The 16,678-nt window shown below is 42.0% G+C and overlaps 2 protein-coding genes across 4 annotated transcripts in view; one reads left to right on the forward strand and one right to left on the reverse strand.

The window, feature by feature from the left end:
• The first annotated feature begins 6,345 nt into the window (after positions 1-6,345).
• Positions 6,346-8,332, forward strand: aanat1 (arylalkylamine N-acetyltransferase 1). The gene is made up of 3 exons (XM_052600731.1): positions 6,346-6,614; positions 6,835-6,989; positions 7,126-8,332. Exons 1-3 carry the CDS (start codon positions 6,461-6,463, stop codon positions 7,429-7,431), a joined length of 615 nt encoding a protein of 204 aa, XP_052456691.1. The 5' UTR covers positions 6,346-6,460; the 3' UTR covers positions 7,432-8,332.
• A 207-nt stretch (positions 8,333-8,539) lies between these two features.
• The window catches only part of LOC128016216 (inactive rhomboid protein 2), a 58,414-nt gene continuing 50,275 nt past the window's right edge, over positions 8,540-16,678 (reverse strand). For all 3 annotated transcript variants that reach the window (XM_052600706.1, XM_052600705.1, XM_052600707.1), the window contains one exon: positions 8,540-10,137. In XM_052600706.1, the coding sequence (XP_052456666.1) occupies positions 9,718-10,137 (420 nt within the window). In that variant the 3' untranslated portion in view covers positions 8,540-9,717. The remainder of the gene's footprint in view (positions 10,138-16,678) is intronic.

Here is a 16,678-nt window from a genome sequence, read left to right on the forward strand (position 1 = left end):
GTAACGATTCCTTGGCTTCGCCAATTTCTATAGATGATTCATTTAAAATTTCAGTACTATCACCAGCCCTCTTACCAACCTTCTCCATCAAAAACCCAAAACTCTCTCCTGGACCCCAACCACCACAGAAGCCTTCCAAGCCCTCAAGCAAGCCTTCACGACCGCTCCACTCCTCGTACATCCGGACCCCGATCTACCGTTTGTAGTGGAAGTGGACGCCTCAACCACCGGAGTGGGAGCGGTCCTTTCACAGCAGCAGGGGACTCCCAGCCACCTCCATCCATGTGTCTTCTTCTCCAGGAAACTCAACCCGGCGGAGGTAAACTATGACATCGGGAATCGGGAGTTGTTAGCCATCAAACTTGCCCTGGAGGAATGGAGACATTGGCTAGAGGGAGCCAAACATCCATTTCAAGTTCTCACTGACCACAAGAACCTGGAATATCTAAGAGCAGCCAAGAGACTCAACCCCAGACAAGCCCGCTGGGCGTTATTCTTCACCCTCTTCCAATTTACCATCTCCTACCGCCCAGGGGTAAAAAACATGAAAACCGATGATCTGTCCAGGTGTTACGCCCCCGAAGAAAAGTCAGAAAATCCAGAACCCATCCTCCAGGACAAGGTCATAGTCACTCCTATCACCTGGTCAGCTGAGACTCTTCCTCCTGCCGAACCTCCTAACAACACCCCGCCGGGTTGCCCACCAGGACACCTGTACATCCCCAGGACACGGCGCACCCCACTTATCCACTCCACACATACATCACTTGGCACTGGTCACCCGGGGGTCAATGAAACCCACTCGTTGCTACGGGAATGCTTCTGGTGGCCCAACATGGCCTCGGATGTCAGGAGGTATGTGAGTGGATGTACCAGCTGCGCCATGTCCAAGAGTCCTCGCCACCTACCATCTGGCAAACTCCATCCTCTGCCCGTTCCCAATCGCCCGTGGTCACACCTAGGGGTGGACTTCATCACGGACCTTCCACCCTCTGACAATAACACATGTATATTGGTAATAGTTGATAGATTTTCTAAAGCTTGTCGTCTTCTTCCTCTGAAGAGCCTACCCACTGCCATGGAAACGGCAGAACTGATGTTTAACCATGTCTTCCGGTACTTCGGCATCCCAGAAGATATCATGTCTGACCGAGGCCCCCAGTTCATCTCCCGAGTATGGAGAGCATTCCACTCCCTCCTAGATGTGGCCATCAGCCTGTCCTCCGGCTACCACCCCTAATCGAACGGGCAGACGGAGAGGAAGGTCCAGGAGATCGGACGCTTCCTCCATACCTTCTGCCACGGCCACCAGAACTCCAGGAACCAATTCCGGGGGTGGGCCGAGTACACACAAAACTCCCTCTGTCAACCCACCACAGGACTCACCCCCTTCCAGTGTGTACTCGGCTACCAGCCACCTCTGTTCCCCTGGTCAGGAGAGCCCTCGGATGTTCCCGCAGTCGACTACTGGTTCCGGGAGAGCGAGAGGGTCTGGGACACGGCTCATCACCAGCTACAGTGGGCACTTCGCAGATGCAGGACGACAGCCGACCTTCGCCGATCCAAGGCCGTCAGTACCAACCCGGTCAGAAGGTCTGGCTGTCCACCCGGGACATCCACCTCCGTCTACCCTGCCGCAAGCTCAGTCCCAGATTCATTGGCCCATTCACCATCACCCAGCAGATAAATCCGGTCACTTACAAACTTCAGCTTCCTCCTGAGTACCGGATTCACCCCACATTCCATGTGTCACTCCTAAAACCTCACCATCCTTCTGTTTCTCCCTCCACAGAACCTGGCGAGACGGAAGCGCCCCCTCCTCTCCTCCTAGATGACGGTGCAGCCTATACAGTCAAGGACATCCTGGACTCCCGGCGCCGTGGTGGGCAGCTGGAATACCTGGTGGACTGGGAAGGATACGGTCCAGAGGAACGTTCCTGGGTCCCACCCAACGACATCTTGTATCCCCCCTTACTGGATGCCTTCCATTCCATTCATCCCAATCGACCAGCTCCCAGGGGAAGAGGAAGCCCACCACGTCGTCGGGGTCCCCTCAGGAGCGGGCCCTGGGGAGGGGGGTACTGTTACAAATACGCCAGGTTCCGCCTCCACACAATCACAGCACACACCCTCACCTGAATACTGAGTCATCACCACCTGCTCCTCATCACCCACTCATCAGCGCTGCACCATAAAAGCCACACACACACACTCAGTCTTCGTCCGGTCACGTTCGCGACAAGATCATTCCTGTATGCTTACTATTAGGACTAACTCCTCTTCTACTCTCTCTCTAAGGATTATTTCCGAAGGAACCTATTCCCCGAAGTGCGTGTGTGTGGTTCACCGATCCCTCAAGAAGTCACAGCCTTACCTGCACAGATCCAAACTCCCATTCACTCCTCACTACCTGCTCCTCTGCTTGTGTCTATTAATAAACATCTTCATCTGTAACTCCTCAGTCTCCCGAGTGATCCGTAACAGTCAGTCATTTCGTCTAATTCATGTGTATTTTTGGGTACAAATAGCAGTTGAGATAGATCATGCAGGTTATTTGCAAATCTTTCTTTGGTGGCTGGAACAACAGTTCTGCCCAGACGGTAACGCTGAGACCAGGGGCAGACTGGCCATCTGTGTGACCTGGAGAATCACAGAACGGCCGGTACTCCTCCTGTTTTCTGGGTAACATTGAGAAACCCCCCCCCCCCCCGCTGCTACTCTGTTTTACACTCCAGTACTGTAGGTGGCAGCAATACACCTTTAAGTTGTAGGCCAGCTGCACTGGCTGTGGCCGCCAAGTAAGAATAAAAAGTGGAAGAGTAGGAAGAAATTACGTTAACGTTAGATAGAAGAAGCATAGAAACAAACAAACAATATGCATAACGCGGCCGGGGGTAAAAAAAAAAAAAAAAAAAAACGAAAAGAAAAGGGTGGGGCTGAGAAGGTGAGAGAACAAAAAGCGGAATTTCACTGAAGCTGCTAAATTTCCCAAACTAATATATAGCAATATTTTCCAGCAGCAGCACCTCGCAGTTAAATATTAGCAGCAGTGAAGAAGTGAGCCAGGCAGCTATGCAGCAACATGCCACCAGTGATGATGATGAGGGACAGAAAGATGAGCGGGTTCCACAGGCAGATCCAGATCCAAGTAAGAAACATGAGAGGAGAAAGAGAGTTACTTGCTAGGGATGATGTTAAGAAGTGATATTCAGGTTACTATTTTTAATGACCACAGTAGTTAAAACAGCTAAACTTCAACATTTTAGCTGTAAAATGTCACATGCAGTAGCTAATATTAAGAAATATGTTGCGCTTTTACTTTTAAAAATGTTGGTAACATTACAGTTAATGCTTACAAACTTTGAAGATTTTGAATACAGAAGTAAAATTTGTAATGGTGTATTTTCATTTAGATGTGGTATTATTATCTGTGCAGTAAGATTAATTAATTAATAACTGCATAAATTAAGATTATTAAGTAACAAATTCATTTTAAGACAGCATGGAATATATTGTAAAATATAATGTTATAACAGCATATTATATAAACTATTCCTTGCCATCTTGGAATAAAACCTGTTTAAAAAAAAAATCCATTCCATAGTTGTTTATTCAGGTTGAGCTTAGACTAAGAGCAGAGAAAGACACCCACTCCAGGTCAACATCTAGTCAACATCAGTGCTATTGCTATAATTTGGATGGTATGGTATCATGAGCCACAATTAAAGTCTTGAGACACTCATGCCAGGCGTTATTGTTGTTGTTGTTGAGTTTACGAGCGCCGATTGCTTTGGGCCGGGCCTAGTCAAAGTCCAGGGCCGTTTTTTAGTCCCAGTCCATCCCTGGCTGAGACATATGGTTAATATCAGTTAGATGCAGCATGCACAATGCAAGGAAATGGTCTGTAATATCATCACTTTGAGGTACAATATCTATAGCAGTAAGATCGATTCCATGAGATATAATTAAATCTAGTGTATGATTAAAACGATGAGTGGGCCCGGTGACATTTTGCTTGACTCCAAGGGAATTTATTAGGTCAGTAAACACAAGTCCTAATGTATCATTTGTATTATCAACGTGAATATTAAAATCTCCTATGATTAGCGCCTTATCAACTGTAACTAGAAGGTCTGAGAGGAAATCTGCAAATTCTTTTAGGAATTCTGTATACGGCCCTGGTGGTCTATACACAGTAGCCAGAGCAAGAGATACATTAGATTTCTTTTGCATGTCTGACAGTGTAACATTTAGCAGAAGTATTTCAAAAGAGTTAAACCTGTATCCTGTTTTCTGGGTAACATTGAGAATATCACTATATAATGTTGCAACACCTCCGCCACGACCATTCTGACATGGCTCATGCTTATAACAGTAGACCAAAATAATCATTTGGTTTTAGCCAGGTTTCAGTCAAGCAGAGTACATCAAAACTATTATCTGTGATCATTTCTTTTACAATAACTGCTTGGTAACTACTTTACATGTTTCTGGTTACGATAATATTTTTTTTAGATCCTACATTATATTTATATTTTGACCTCACTATTCGGGGAACAGACACAGTCTTAATAGTTTTTAAAGTGCAAGTACTTTTATCATTTAAGCGGGTGGAACAAAACTCATCATAATAGTTATTTGAGAATTGTCTTACTAGTCACTTCAGTCTCTCCATTTAGCAGAGAATAGCTTCTGGTTCATTTATGAACATACAACTGAACTTAGTTTTTTTGTAATTTTTAATTTGTGTTCTAAAAATGACAACAACATGGTGCACTAAAGATTATTGTGCAATTTAGAGATATGTGAAGTGGTCATGAGTACAGAGAAAACACATTGTGTCAACAATGTTGCCACAACTGCATCTGACATCACAATTAGTAAATGAATAAGAGTAAATTATACTGAGTGTGTAAATTAATATTTTACTAATGTATCAGTTAAGCAAATTGTGTTCTAAATGTACTCTGTCTAGTCTTTACAGTACATCTTAGAAAAGGTTCATGAAAGAACCTTAAATATGCTAGGTTCTACTATGAACCTTTTACCACAACAAAGGTTCTTAAAATAACTGCCAAATAACCAGTGGATCATTATAGTAGGGGAGAGCGGGGTCGAAAGTAACGTGGGACGAAAGTAACAAAGCGATTTTCTCCGAGCCTATTTCTGCATTTGCATTCCCAGCTATGACAGTATACTCAGCATGCAATCCTTGACGGAGCTGAGAAATATCATGTGATTTCCTCATTGTTTCCCGAAGTTAGGTCCGTAAAACTGTTTTCGAGTACAAAAAGTAAATTGTTGAAGCAGTAATTTTTTTTATTAGTCGTGTTGTTTTTCTCATTTCATGTGTCACAGTAATGATCAATCTACAGGTTATTTAGTGCTTTAACACAATCCTAAAGTTTGCATTTTCAATTTTTTATATATATAAAATTAAATCGAGTTTAAATGTCAGGAGTTCCTGTCGGGACGAAAGTAACAGTTGTTACTTTTGTCCCGCTACAGCCACAAAAAGTATTATTTTTGTTTTTAATAAAAATACATTGAAATTTACAATAAAAAAATACAGTCAGGTTTTAAGACATCTGATGAAACTTAAACTTAAATTTAAAATGAAAATATGAAAATGTAATTTAATATTTTTTTTGCAAAGATAAAGGACAAAATGTGTTTGCAGTTACTTATTAACAAGGTCACAATCAGGTTTACTTAAGAAAAATAAGACTAACAGAAAAAAATCTAGCTTATATTATGTTACTTTTGACCCACCTGTGTGTTACTTTCGTCCCAACCGATGGGGTCGAAAGTAACAATGTGCAACTTATGTTCAAAGTGAAATTATACTGAAGTCTTTCTACATTTCTACAAAATACCACCTGGTATTGTTAGACCACACTTCTGAGTTACTGACCACAGCAGAAATATATCTCTGTCTACAACATTATCTTTTAAAATGAAGTTTTTCTGAAAAATGGTACTTTCGCCCCTGCTCTCCCCTACCTTTAAGTTCAACTTTGAATCTTTTTGATAGAAGTTCATTTTTGCACTTAAAGGTTATTTTTTTGAACTCTAAAGGTTCAATCTCTTCTAAGAGTGTGAAGACGATTAGACTACATTTAATTTAATGGATGCGGTAATGCACCTGGATAATGGGTCCCCCAACAAAAAAAGGTTGAGAACCACTCAAGGCTGATCTCGTCCAATGGTTTGAGAACAATATCACCATCAAACACCCTCACGCGGTTTCAGTGAATGTGATTAATAATTAAATGGGGGCCGGTTTAAGGCTTATGGTGACTTATGGTTCTTAAGCAGATGGAAGGGTATAAATACTCTTAGTGCGTCTCTCCGTGATTCACTTTCGACAAAGCTCTTGGAAATCAAACATATCTGAAGGACATTTGAATATTATTTATTAATTTTTTTAACTCACCAAAAAGAATTTATAACAGCAGAAATGTCCGTAGTTAGCGCGCTGCCTTTCCTGAAGCCCATCCACATGAGAGCCCCGATCTCCCCCGGCCGCCAGCGCCGGCACACGCTCCCCGCCAGCGAGTTCCGCTCGCTCAACGCTGAGGACGCCATCAGCGTATTCGAAATCGAGAGAGAGGGTGAGATAAATCATTCTTTTTCATTTTGTGAATCTTCTTGTTCAGTAGTTAGGCTATTTGTATGAACTTCTTATCCAAGAGAAAAACAGTAAAGACTTATTTTAGTGTTAAATGTAAAATTGTATCAAATGTGTTACAATATGAATAAGTAGTCTACTAACCATAGAAAACTATATTATAAAATGTTTCTATAAAGCTGTTTTCTCATTTTATCTCTCAGCTTTTATATCTGTGTCTGGAGAATGTCCTCTTCACCTGGATGAGGTCCGGCACTTCCTAACCCTCTGTCCTGAGCTTTCTTTGGGCTGGTTTGAACAGGGGAGGCTTGTTGCTTTTATCATTGGATCACTCTGGGACCAGGACCGTCTTACCACTGTAATCTTCAAATCATCTATTCGTTATTGTCAGAAATGATTGATTAAAAATTGATATTCATGTTTTATTATATTTTAATGTGTTTTATTTCTTATAATTGGTGTACATGACTCATTTCAGTTATTCATTTTAATAGGATGCATTAACCCTTCATAAGCCTCATGGGTCTACGGTCCACATCCATGTGCTGGCAGTCCACCGGACCTTCCGCCAACAGGGAAAAGGATCTATCTTGCTGTGGCGTTACCTGCAGTATCTGCGATGTCTACCATATGTCCGCCGTGCCGTGCTCATGTGTGAGGACTTCCTGGTGCCTTTCTACCAGAAGTCTGGGTTTAAGGGGCAAGGTCCTTCTGAAATCTCCGTAGGGTCACTTACCTTCATCGAGATGTATTATCCTATAAGGGGACATGCATTCATGCGCCGTAACAGTGGCTGTTAAGGGATCACTTGTCATGTAGCTCTTTGGACCTTCTAAAGAAGCAGAGGGTGTGTTGAAGCAGCTTTTGGTTTTGGTCTAGATATAGATATTTTGTGGTCTATAGTGCTGTTTACGTCTACTTTTGTAAGCCTTGGTCAGCATAGCAAAAAATATTAGATACACATTAAAAAAAAAAAAAGGTGTGTGTGTGAGGGTGTGGGGTGGGGGGGATGGTGGACAGAGCAAACTGCATCCCACTATCTTATCTAAGATGGCTAAATATACCTTTTTTGTTTATATATATATATATTCATCATGTCAAACATTTTATTTTTTTTTGCCTCAAAGTCAGGCTATCTAATAGGCTAGGTTTATATTTATTATTGTTTATTTTGTTTTATATTTGGTATGCACTTCTTTAGATTACATTTTTAATTAATCGTGCACATTTTTTAATTCATGACAGATCTTGTGTTGTGAGTTTGGGGGTTAAGGCTGGAAAGATAAAATAGTGGTTCAACAGTTAAACGTTCTTCTTTAGGGTAGTTTTTGTGTTCAGTGTCTTGTGGCTGCTTTAGATGTGTGTCTAAACTGTGGAAGCATTAAAATAGCATCAACTGAACACTTTTCCACTGTGATCTCTCATGAAAACAGCCACAAGAGAACATGCAGTGTTGTCTGTTATGTCTGTGAGTGCCAATGTTTAATATACAATCCCATAAACATGAGAAACTTTTAATGTGTTGGTTAGGCATTAGTACAATTTATTAATGTCCGATGTGCAGAGGTATGCTAAACAGAAATCATCAAAAAACACATGAGAGGGTTAAGACAGAAATCCACCACCTATGCCTTCACAGTCGTCAATCAAGATTTTGTACATTTTGTAATAAAAAAGAAATAAAGAATATATTTTTCAGAATGATTGCTCTCTGAACTTTGTGTAAACATCTGTAGCGTTCACAGGGTAATGATTCTGGAATGGCAATTTATTTATTTGTTAAAAGAGGCACAGAGAATTAGCCACATAAAAAAAAAAAAAAAAAAAAAAAAAAAAATATATATTAAACAAGCAAAGTGTGAAAGACATCATAAAGACATTCGTTTTACAAAAGAAAAAAAAAACACATTTACAAACTTTATTTGTTTTATTATTACTTGAAGCACAACTTATTTGGTGCACCTCCAATCGTATTTGTACACCTTCAACACATTTAAATATGACAAAAATATTCCAGATTGTCAGATTCAAGAGAACTCCTATAGTCTATTAAGGCACAAGTGCTGTTCTCAGTAAACTATTGTGCACTGAATATCAATTAGAACGACAGCTGAATTTACTGAATTTAGCTGATACTACTATAAAAGGAGACCACAAATCCATAAGTGAATACACATGATTTCATGCATGTAATGTACCTATTAACATTAATAGCTGGTTGTAAACAAACTCCTCTGTTGAGTGCAAACAAGGATCTCTATTCTGAGCACAAAAAGGGATAGATAAAAATAATTAAATATTCAAATGACTTACGAAACATATGAAATGCACTGAGAAGTGAAATGATTAACAGAGCCTACTATTCAGGAAATTACTGCCACATCTATTTGATCTCATTTTTAGTTGTCTGAGGAAACATGCTTGTAATCCAGAAAAATAAGTATGGGGAGCTACACGAGTGAGTTCAATAATGTGGAACTAGATTTTACTAGCCTAGCCAGAGGTTTGTAGCGGTCTATAGAAGTACAAAATGTGACCTGAGAATAAAGTATTCTTTTGAACGTCACTGAAGTTTAAACAAACAAACAAACAAACAAAACAATCCATAGCCAGTTCAGTGGAATGACTATAAAAGATTTGTATTTTACAAGAACCTTATGTAGTTCACTGAAATGTTGTTTGGACAAATACAAAAAAGCTGAATTAACAGGAAATTAATCTTTATGTGAATGGTATTTTATATTTCAAAGATTGTAAGTGTGAAGTTAACAGAATTTTTTTTAAAAATCATGTATTTAAAAGTGTAAGCAGATATGACAGTATAAAGCTCATTGTTTACACAAACAATAATTCTGGAAGGACGTGTGCTGTTAGACATTTTAAGTTGAACACATCATAGTTTACCTGCACATTATTCAGAAATGTTCAGAACTGATTTTGGAATAAACTGACTATTGTACATTCTACTGGTTACAGAGATGCTAAACCTCAAATCTAGTCTGTGATTTGCTGTTTTACTGAATGTTGATGTTTTACTCAGTCCCTTGCAGTCCTTAGAAAATTCTTTAATCTACAAAAAAAAAAAGTTAGTGTACCACATGATCAATGTCATAGCGTTCACAGAATTTGCTGGTAAAAGGCAAGCAGGTAAGATGTTCTAGCCAATGCCAGTTTATAGGGTAAATGTAGAACCAGACAATAAGTGAAGACATCAACCCCACATAGACAAGCAGTGAAAACAAAATAAGAGCTCGTTTGCGGTACTTGTCTAAGGTGCCATAAGTGACATATGGAAGAAATGTAAAGGACAGGAGAAGACCACTGAGGAAGCCAAAGATGTGAGCAATGTTGTCAATCCAGGGCAGAAGACCACAGAAGAAAAGGAAGAGAACAATGCCTAAAAGCTTCAGGAATGCCTTCCATGGCTTTTCCAACATCTGCCAGGCCTGGAACAGCTCCACAAACAGACAGGCTAACAAACCGAACTGAGACCCTGCTGGACCAACCTATAGTATAAGAAAAAGATTGTCAGTAAAAATGTCAGTATCACAAATGGTAAAAGCACATTCCTTCAAGACACTTAATGCTAGGGATGCTGTAATCATTTGATCATTTCAATTGGGCACAATTTTAAGGAATAATTAAATCTTTCTCCATTTCTGCCACCTACTGTATTGAGTTTTGGTTCCTTGCCACTGTCACCTTTGGCTTGCTTAGTTGGGGATGCAAAATTTCTGGCAATATTGTTGGCTTGATTGATTGCACAGACACTATTGGATGATGACATTACTGAATCATCAATGAACTAAATTTAAAAAAAATTGTTTGTTATTATCCTCTTGCATTATTGCCAACTATTTTGCTCTTTGACACTGTAAAGCTGCTTTAACACAATCCCTATTTTATTAAGGGCTATATAAATAAAGGTGACTTGACTTTCTTTAAAAAATATTTTAAATAATTTAACCAAAATTGAAAATTTAGCCTCCTTAGCATGTCACTACAAACCTCTATGATTTCAGCTAAAATGCTTAGTGGAATATCCAGGTTATTTTAAGGCTTCTAAAACCATAAATAGTTTTTTTTTGAGGAAAAGTCTAAAATTGAAGTCAATATTCACTAAAAATCTTCCCTTCAACATATGTTCACTTCTTTGTTTGTATACATTTGAAAGCTTAGTGTACTCAACACCGTATTAAATAACATTTACAACAAAACATGCATAAGTGTGAAAAATTGCAATATTTCATGGGTCTACTGTCATATTCATATTGCAAACAAATTATAAACACAGAAGAGGTATGGGCTTCCCTTATTCATGCAAAATCATATAATCTTAGAAAACTTGTGTGCAAACTGCACAAGTCTTATTATTGTAATATGATTGTGCAAGATATCAGAAAGGTAGGATGACACTAACCAATTTAATGATGACCAAAAAGAAAGAAAGGGCTTGACTGGTCAGAAGAGTTACTGGGTAAGTGTTCCTGTAGCTCAAATGGTAGAGCACTGCGCTAGCAAGCAAGCAAGTGCAAGGTTGGGGGTTGGATTCCCCGGGAACACATGATATGTAAAAATTGATAGCCTGAATGCACTGTAAGTCGCTTTGGATAAAAGCGTCTGCTAAATGCATAAAATTAAATTTTTAATTTACATTTTAAACAGCATTATGTCCTGATGTCCTTTGCCTCAATTTCTTGTATATAAGGAAAGGATGTATCAACCCCCATAAATTTTTTTTAAAATAAACATTGGGTTCCAACCAACATTAAACAGATGGTGACACTATGTTAATATTTGGTTAAATTATCTCTTTAAAGACCAGTGTTTAGACGATTAAGGTGACTTCCTGTTATGCTGGAACATAGCTTCAGTCTCTGATGTCATCTCGCAAACTGAAAGATGTGTTTTGTACACATTTTCAATGGGTACTAATTACGCCTTGTTATTATGCAAAAGGGAAGAGAAACAAAGGGCTGAGTGTCAGGCAGGTGCATAAACAGTGATTCAGATGGATAATGGTATAAATCTGAAAGCAGAATTGCAATTATTATTATTATTTTTTTTTTTTGTAACGTCAATACATGCCACTACAGGGTCAAATATGAATCCATTTAGCCATTTACAGCTATCAGTTGATGCAACCACTCTTTATTATGAGAATAATGCTAAAATATTAATCCGCTACAAATTGTTATATACTGTCTCAGTATTGGACCACTTATCTAAAATTACATAGGCATTTCTTTTAACTTAAATTTAATTTATATATATTTGTTGGCTGCACTTCCAAATCTCCCGTTCCACCAAAAAAATATCCCCCACACCATTACACCACCACCTCCAGGCTGAACCATTGAGACAAGACAGGATGAATCCATGCTTTCATGTTCTTTATGCCAAATTCTGACCCTATCATCTGAATGTCTCAGCAGAAATCAAGACTCATCAGACCAGGCAATGTTTTTCCAATCTTCTATTGTCCAATTTTGGTTAGCCTGTGCGAAATATAGCCTCCATATCCTGTTCTTAGCTGATAGGATCGGCACCTGGTGTGGTCATCTGCTGCTGTAGCCCATCTGCTTCAGGTAGGGCTGCTCCGATCACGATCGGCCGATCGTTATGCGCATCTAGTCAGTAAAGCCGGTTCTCTAATCAGCAGTAAATACCATCAGGTGAGTGATTTCACATTGAGTAGCTGTTATTACACAGAACCATTGTTAACTACGAAGATGCGCAAATCCACGTTCATTTTCAGCATTTATTTGCGCATCTTCTCAGCACCCCTAGCTTCAGGGTTCGACGTGTTGTGCGTTCAGAGATGGTATTCTGCATACCTTGGTTGTAACAAGTGGTTATTTGAGTTACTGTTGCCTTTCTATCATCTCTAACCAGTCTGCCCATTCTCCTCTGATCTCTGACATCAACAAGGCATTTTTGTCCACACAACTGCCACTCACTGGATATTTTCTCTTTTTCTGACCATTCTCTGTAAACCCTAGAGATGGTTGTGTGTGAAAATCCCAGTAGATCAGATCAGTTTTTGAAATACTCAGTCCAGCCTGTCTGGCACCAATGACAATTCCATGTTCAAAGTCACTTAAATCCCCTTTCTTCCCCATTCTGATGCTTGGTTTGAACTTCAGCAAGTCGTCTTCACCACATCAAAATGCCTACATGGATTGAGTTGCTGCCATGTGATTGGCTGATTAGCAAATTGTGTAACCAAGCAATTGAACAGGTGTACCAAATAAAGTGGCCAGTGAGTATATATACAGTACAGACCAAAAGTTTGGACACACCTTCTCATTCAAAGAGTTTTCTTTATTTTCATTTTTTTTTAATGAAATTTTCTTTATTTAAAATGTAAATTCACACCAAGGCATCAAAACTATGAATCAACACATGTGGAATTATACATGGAATTATATACATAACAAAAAAGTGTGAAACAACTGAAAATGTGTCATATTCTAGGTTCTTCAAAGTAGCCACCTTTTGCTTTGATTACTGCTTTGCACACTCTTGGCATTCTCTTGATGAGCTTCAAGAGGTAAGTCACCTGAAATGGTCTTCCAACAGTCTTGAAGGAGTTCCCCGAGAGATGCTTAGCACTTGTTGGCCCTTTTGCCTTCAGTCTGCGGTTCAGCTCACCCCTAAACCATCTCGATTGGGTTCAGGTCCAGTATATATATATATATATATATATATATATATATATATATATATATATATATATATATATATATATATATATATATATATATATATATATATATATATATAGTGAAAGCATGTCACTAATTAATACGTAGGACTCCAGTGACAAATAAATTAATCAAAGCACATTTCAAATAATTCCCGATATGTCCTATAGTTAAAAAATGTGGTCTATAGCCAACTCTTAGACAGCTCAAAAACATATATATAATAATTGTTCTTATTCTATTCCATGTTTACAAATATGGATTATCAGGACTGGTAAATAGCAGTGGTGAAAATCCAATGCAGAGGCCACTTGTGACCTGATTAGAATGACGTCAGGGCTGAAAAGGGTTGCTTGGGCAGATGGCTAATCTGAGATGTCTTACCTTTCTGCAAGGGCAGGAGAAGAGGAGTGAGACAGGAATGCTCTCTCTCTCTCTCTCTCTCTCACACACACACACACAGACATACATATACAGAAGTGCCACACCTTCCACAGTTCTCACGCTCACACACCAACGGCATGATTCCATGTCCCTGTCACACTTTAGGGAGGAGCTCAGTCACAGTATCAGACAGGAGTGTGAGTAAGGTCAATACGATTACACTACATGTGAGAGCTGATCCAACCCCTTTAAGAGTAACCTTCTTTGCCTACATGTTTCTGCCATATGTACATTAACTGACAGTCACCACTGATAAGCTCCTACTAAATATATTTTAGAAACGTAATTTTCTGTAAAGTCGCTTTGCAATGATTTGTATTGTGAAAAACACTATCAAATAAACTTAAACTGAAGTTAACTGAAAATGTAACTAAATTACTACTTTAAGCAACTTCGGGTTTGTACGGTGAAAATGTTATACTGGAGTGTTCAAACAGATCAGATGTAGGCACTTCTCTAAAGTAAAGTATTGAGCAGAATAGGTGTAGACAGGACAGCTCCACCACAACAAATCAATAAACGTGACTGTGGCAGGGGGGCGTGGTTTAGCGAAGTTTGCAGCAGGAGAGAGGATCAGGAGACGAGCGGTAAGTGAGTGGTTTGGGCAGAAATTATTATCACCTGTTTCTTGTTCTAGTAGTTGGCGTGGAGAGGGTATAAAACGCCAGGAGAGACGGAAGCAAGGGAGAGAGAGTGGGACTGCTGACAGGAGTCGAGACCGGAAGCCGGAAAGCGAAAGCACCGAGTGAACGCAGCAAAATAGAAGTCACCATATGGTGTTTGAAAACGTTTGTTTAATTTCTGTTAATAAATATACGTCAGCAGTCCAGCCGACCCCTTGTCCTCTTCCTTACCCATACGAGCTAACAACACTGGTGCCGAAACCCGGGAAGGAAGACGGACCGACGCCGCTTGCGGACATCATTTCTTCCCTCGCGGTCCTCCACCGCGAGCAACACCAGGCGCTGCTGGATCTGAGGACCGACCAGGAGCGACGGTTCCAGGCCATCGTCCAGGCCCAGCAGGAGGACCGCGAGAGGTTCTGAGGCCTGTGGGTGGCCCCGTGAGCAGTGGCCGGTGCGCCTTATTCCCCTGCTCTCTGGCGAGGCCCAGGTGGCCGCACAACAACTGCCAGTGGCGAACCTCCTGGTCTTCGACGATCTGAAGAGGGCCATCCTCCAGCGGGTCGGCCGATCGCCCGAACAACACCGGCAACGCTTCCGCTCCCTGGACTTGGGCGAGGCCGGCCTACCCTTCGCATTGGCCCAACAGCTCCGGGACTCCTGCCGCAAGTGGCTACTGGCCGAGGGAAGCGACGTGGAGCGTGTCATCGATCTGGTGGTGCTGGAGCAGTTCATCACTCGGCTCCCCAAGAAGACGGCCGAGTGGTTCCAGTGCCACCGCCCTGCGCCGCTGGAATCGGCCATCCACCTGGCGGAGGACCACATGGTGGCGTGTCCAGGGGTCGGCACACCCCCACCTACTAACTCTCTCTCCCCTTCTCTCTCTCCCCCTTCTCTCTCTCGCCCTGTCCCTCTCCCTAGGTCCCGTCCACCTGGCCCTCCTCGTGTCCCGCCCCAGGGGCGGAGCGGGACGGACCAAGGCCGTTTCGCATATACAAGGGCCCCGCCCAGGGGGGCGGGCCTCGGGCTGCGGGAGGGGACAGTACTTCCGTCTCTCCGCTCTCTCCACGCCAATTCCCCTCTCCACTCCCTGCCATTGGGGCGGCGGGTAGGTCTGGGCTGGCCTGTTGGCGTTGCGGGGACCCGGACCCACGGGCCACCCCCGGTCAGGCTGGCGAGTACCAAATTCCTGTGAGTATCAAGGGGGGTACATACCCGGCCTTGGTGGATTCAGGATGCAACCAAACCTCAATCCATCAAAGCCTGGTTCAACCGGGGGCATTGGATACAAGCCGCGTGGTTAAGGTGCGGTGTGTGCACGGGGATGTGGTGGAATATCCGGTCGTCCCAATTTTGATTAAATTTCGGGGACAAAAACATAGTGTGGAGGTGGCGGTTAGTCCCCACCCCGGCATCCAGTAATTTTGGGGACGAATTGGCCCGCGTTTACAGTTTTATTGGGGTCGTTATGTGCGGATGCCTCTTGGGGAAATATGGCACGGAAGGGGACCGCACGGGTGCAGGTGGGGGAAACTGAGCCAGGACCGCTGAGGCCGGCTTCAGGGGAACCGAGTGGAATCGGGAGACTAACTCTCTCGGACCACGATGACTTTCCCCTGGAGCAGTCTCAGGATGAGACGCTAAAACATGCGTTCCAGCAGGTCCGCACCATCGATGGCCAGCCTCTCCGACCAGCCCTTCCGCTCTCCTATCCCTATTTTGCCATTTTAAAAGGCCGGTTGTATCGAGTGACCCAAGATGCTCAGACAAAAGTAAATACAACCCAGTTGTTAGTTCCAAAGAGCCGCAGGGAAATGCTTTTCCATGCGGCTCATTCTAATCGTATGGCGGGCCATTTGGGACAGGCAGCCACACTAAATCGCCTCATGACCCGATTCTTCTGGCCGGGCATTCATGACAACGTGCGCAGGTGGTGCGAGTCTTGTCCGGAATGTCAGTTGGTGAACCCACCGGCCGCCCCAAAAGCGCCGTTGCGCCCTCTTCCCATTAATGCAGGCCCCCTTCGAAAGAATTGGTATGGACCTCATCGGGCCACTTGAGCGATCGGCACGAGGACATCGCTTTGCATTAATCATAGTTGATTATGCAACACGATATCCTGAAGCAGTGGCCTCTGCAACATTTCAGCTAAAAGTGTTGCGGATGCCCTGTTTCGTCTTATCTCCCGGGTGGGGGTTCCGAAAGAAATCCTTACTGATCAAGGCACGGCGTTTATGGGGGGTGCTGGACGTTCTGAGAGAAACTTGGGAGGA

The sequence above is a fragment of the Carassius gibelio genome, chromosome A6 (genome assembly GCF_023724105.1).
Source record: "Carassius gibelio isolate Cgi1373 ecotype wild population from Czech Republic chromosome A6, carGib1.2-hapl.c, whole genome shotgun sequence".
NCBI lineage: Eukaryota > Metazoa > Chordata > Actinopteri > Cypriniformes > Cyprinidae > Carassius > Carassius gibelio.

Excerpts from the sequence above, each read along its gene's own strand:
- aanat1 (XM_052600731.1), top strand. The coding sequence starts at position 6,461 with ATGTCCGTAGTTAGCGCGCTGCCTTTCCTGAAGCCCATCCACATGAGA. Across the intron at positions 6,615-6,834 it reads ATTCGAAATCGAGAGAGAGG|CTTTTATATCTGTGTCTGGA; the intron begins GTGAGATAAATC and ends TTTATCTCTCAG. Across the intron at positions 6,990-7,125 it reads ACCAGGACCGTCTTACCACT|GATGCATTAACCCTTCATAA; the intron begins GTAATCTTCAAA and ends TCATTTTAATAG.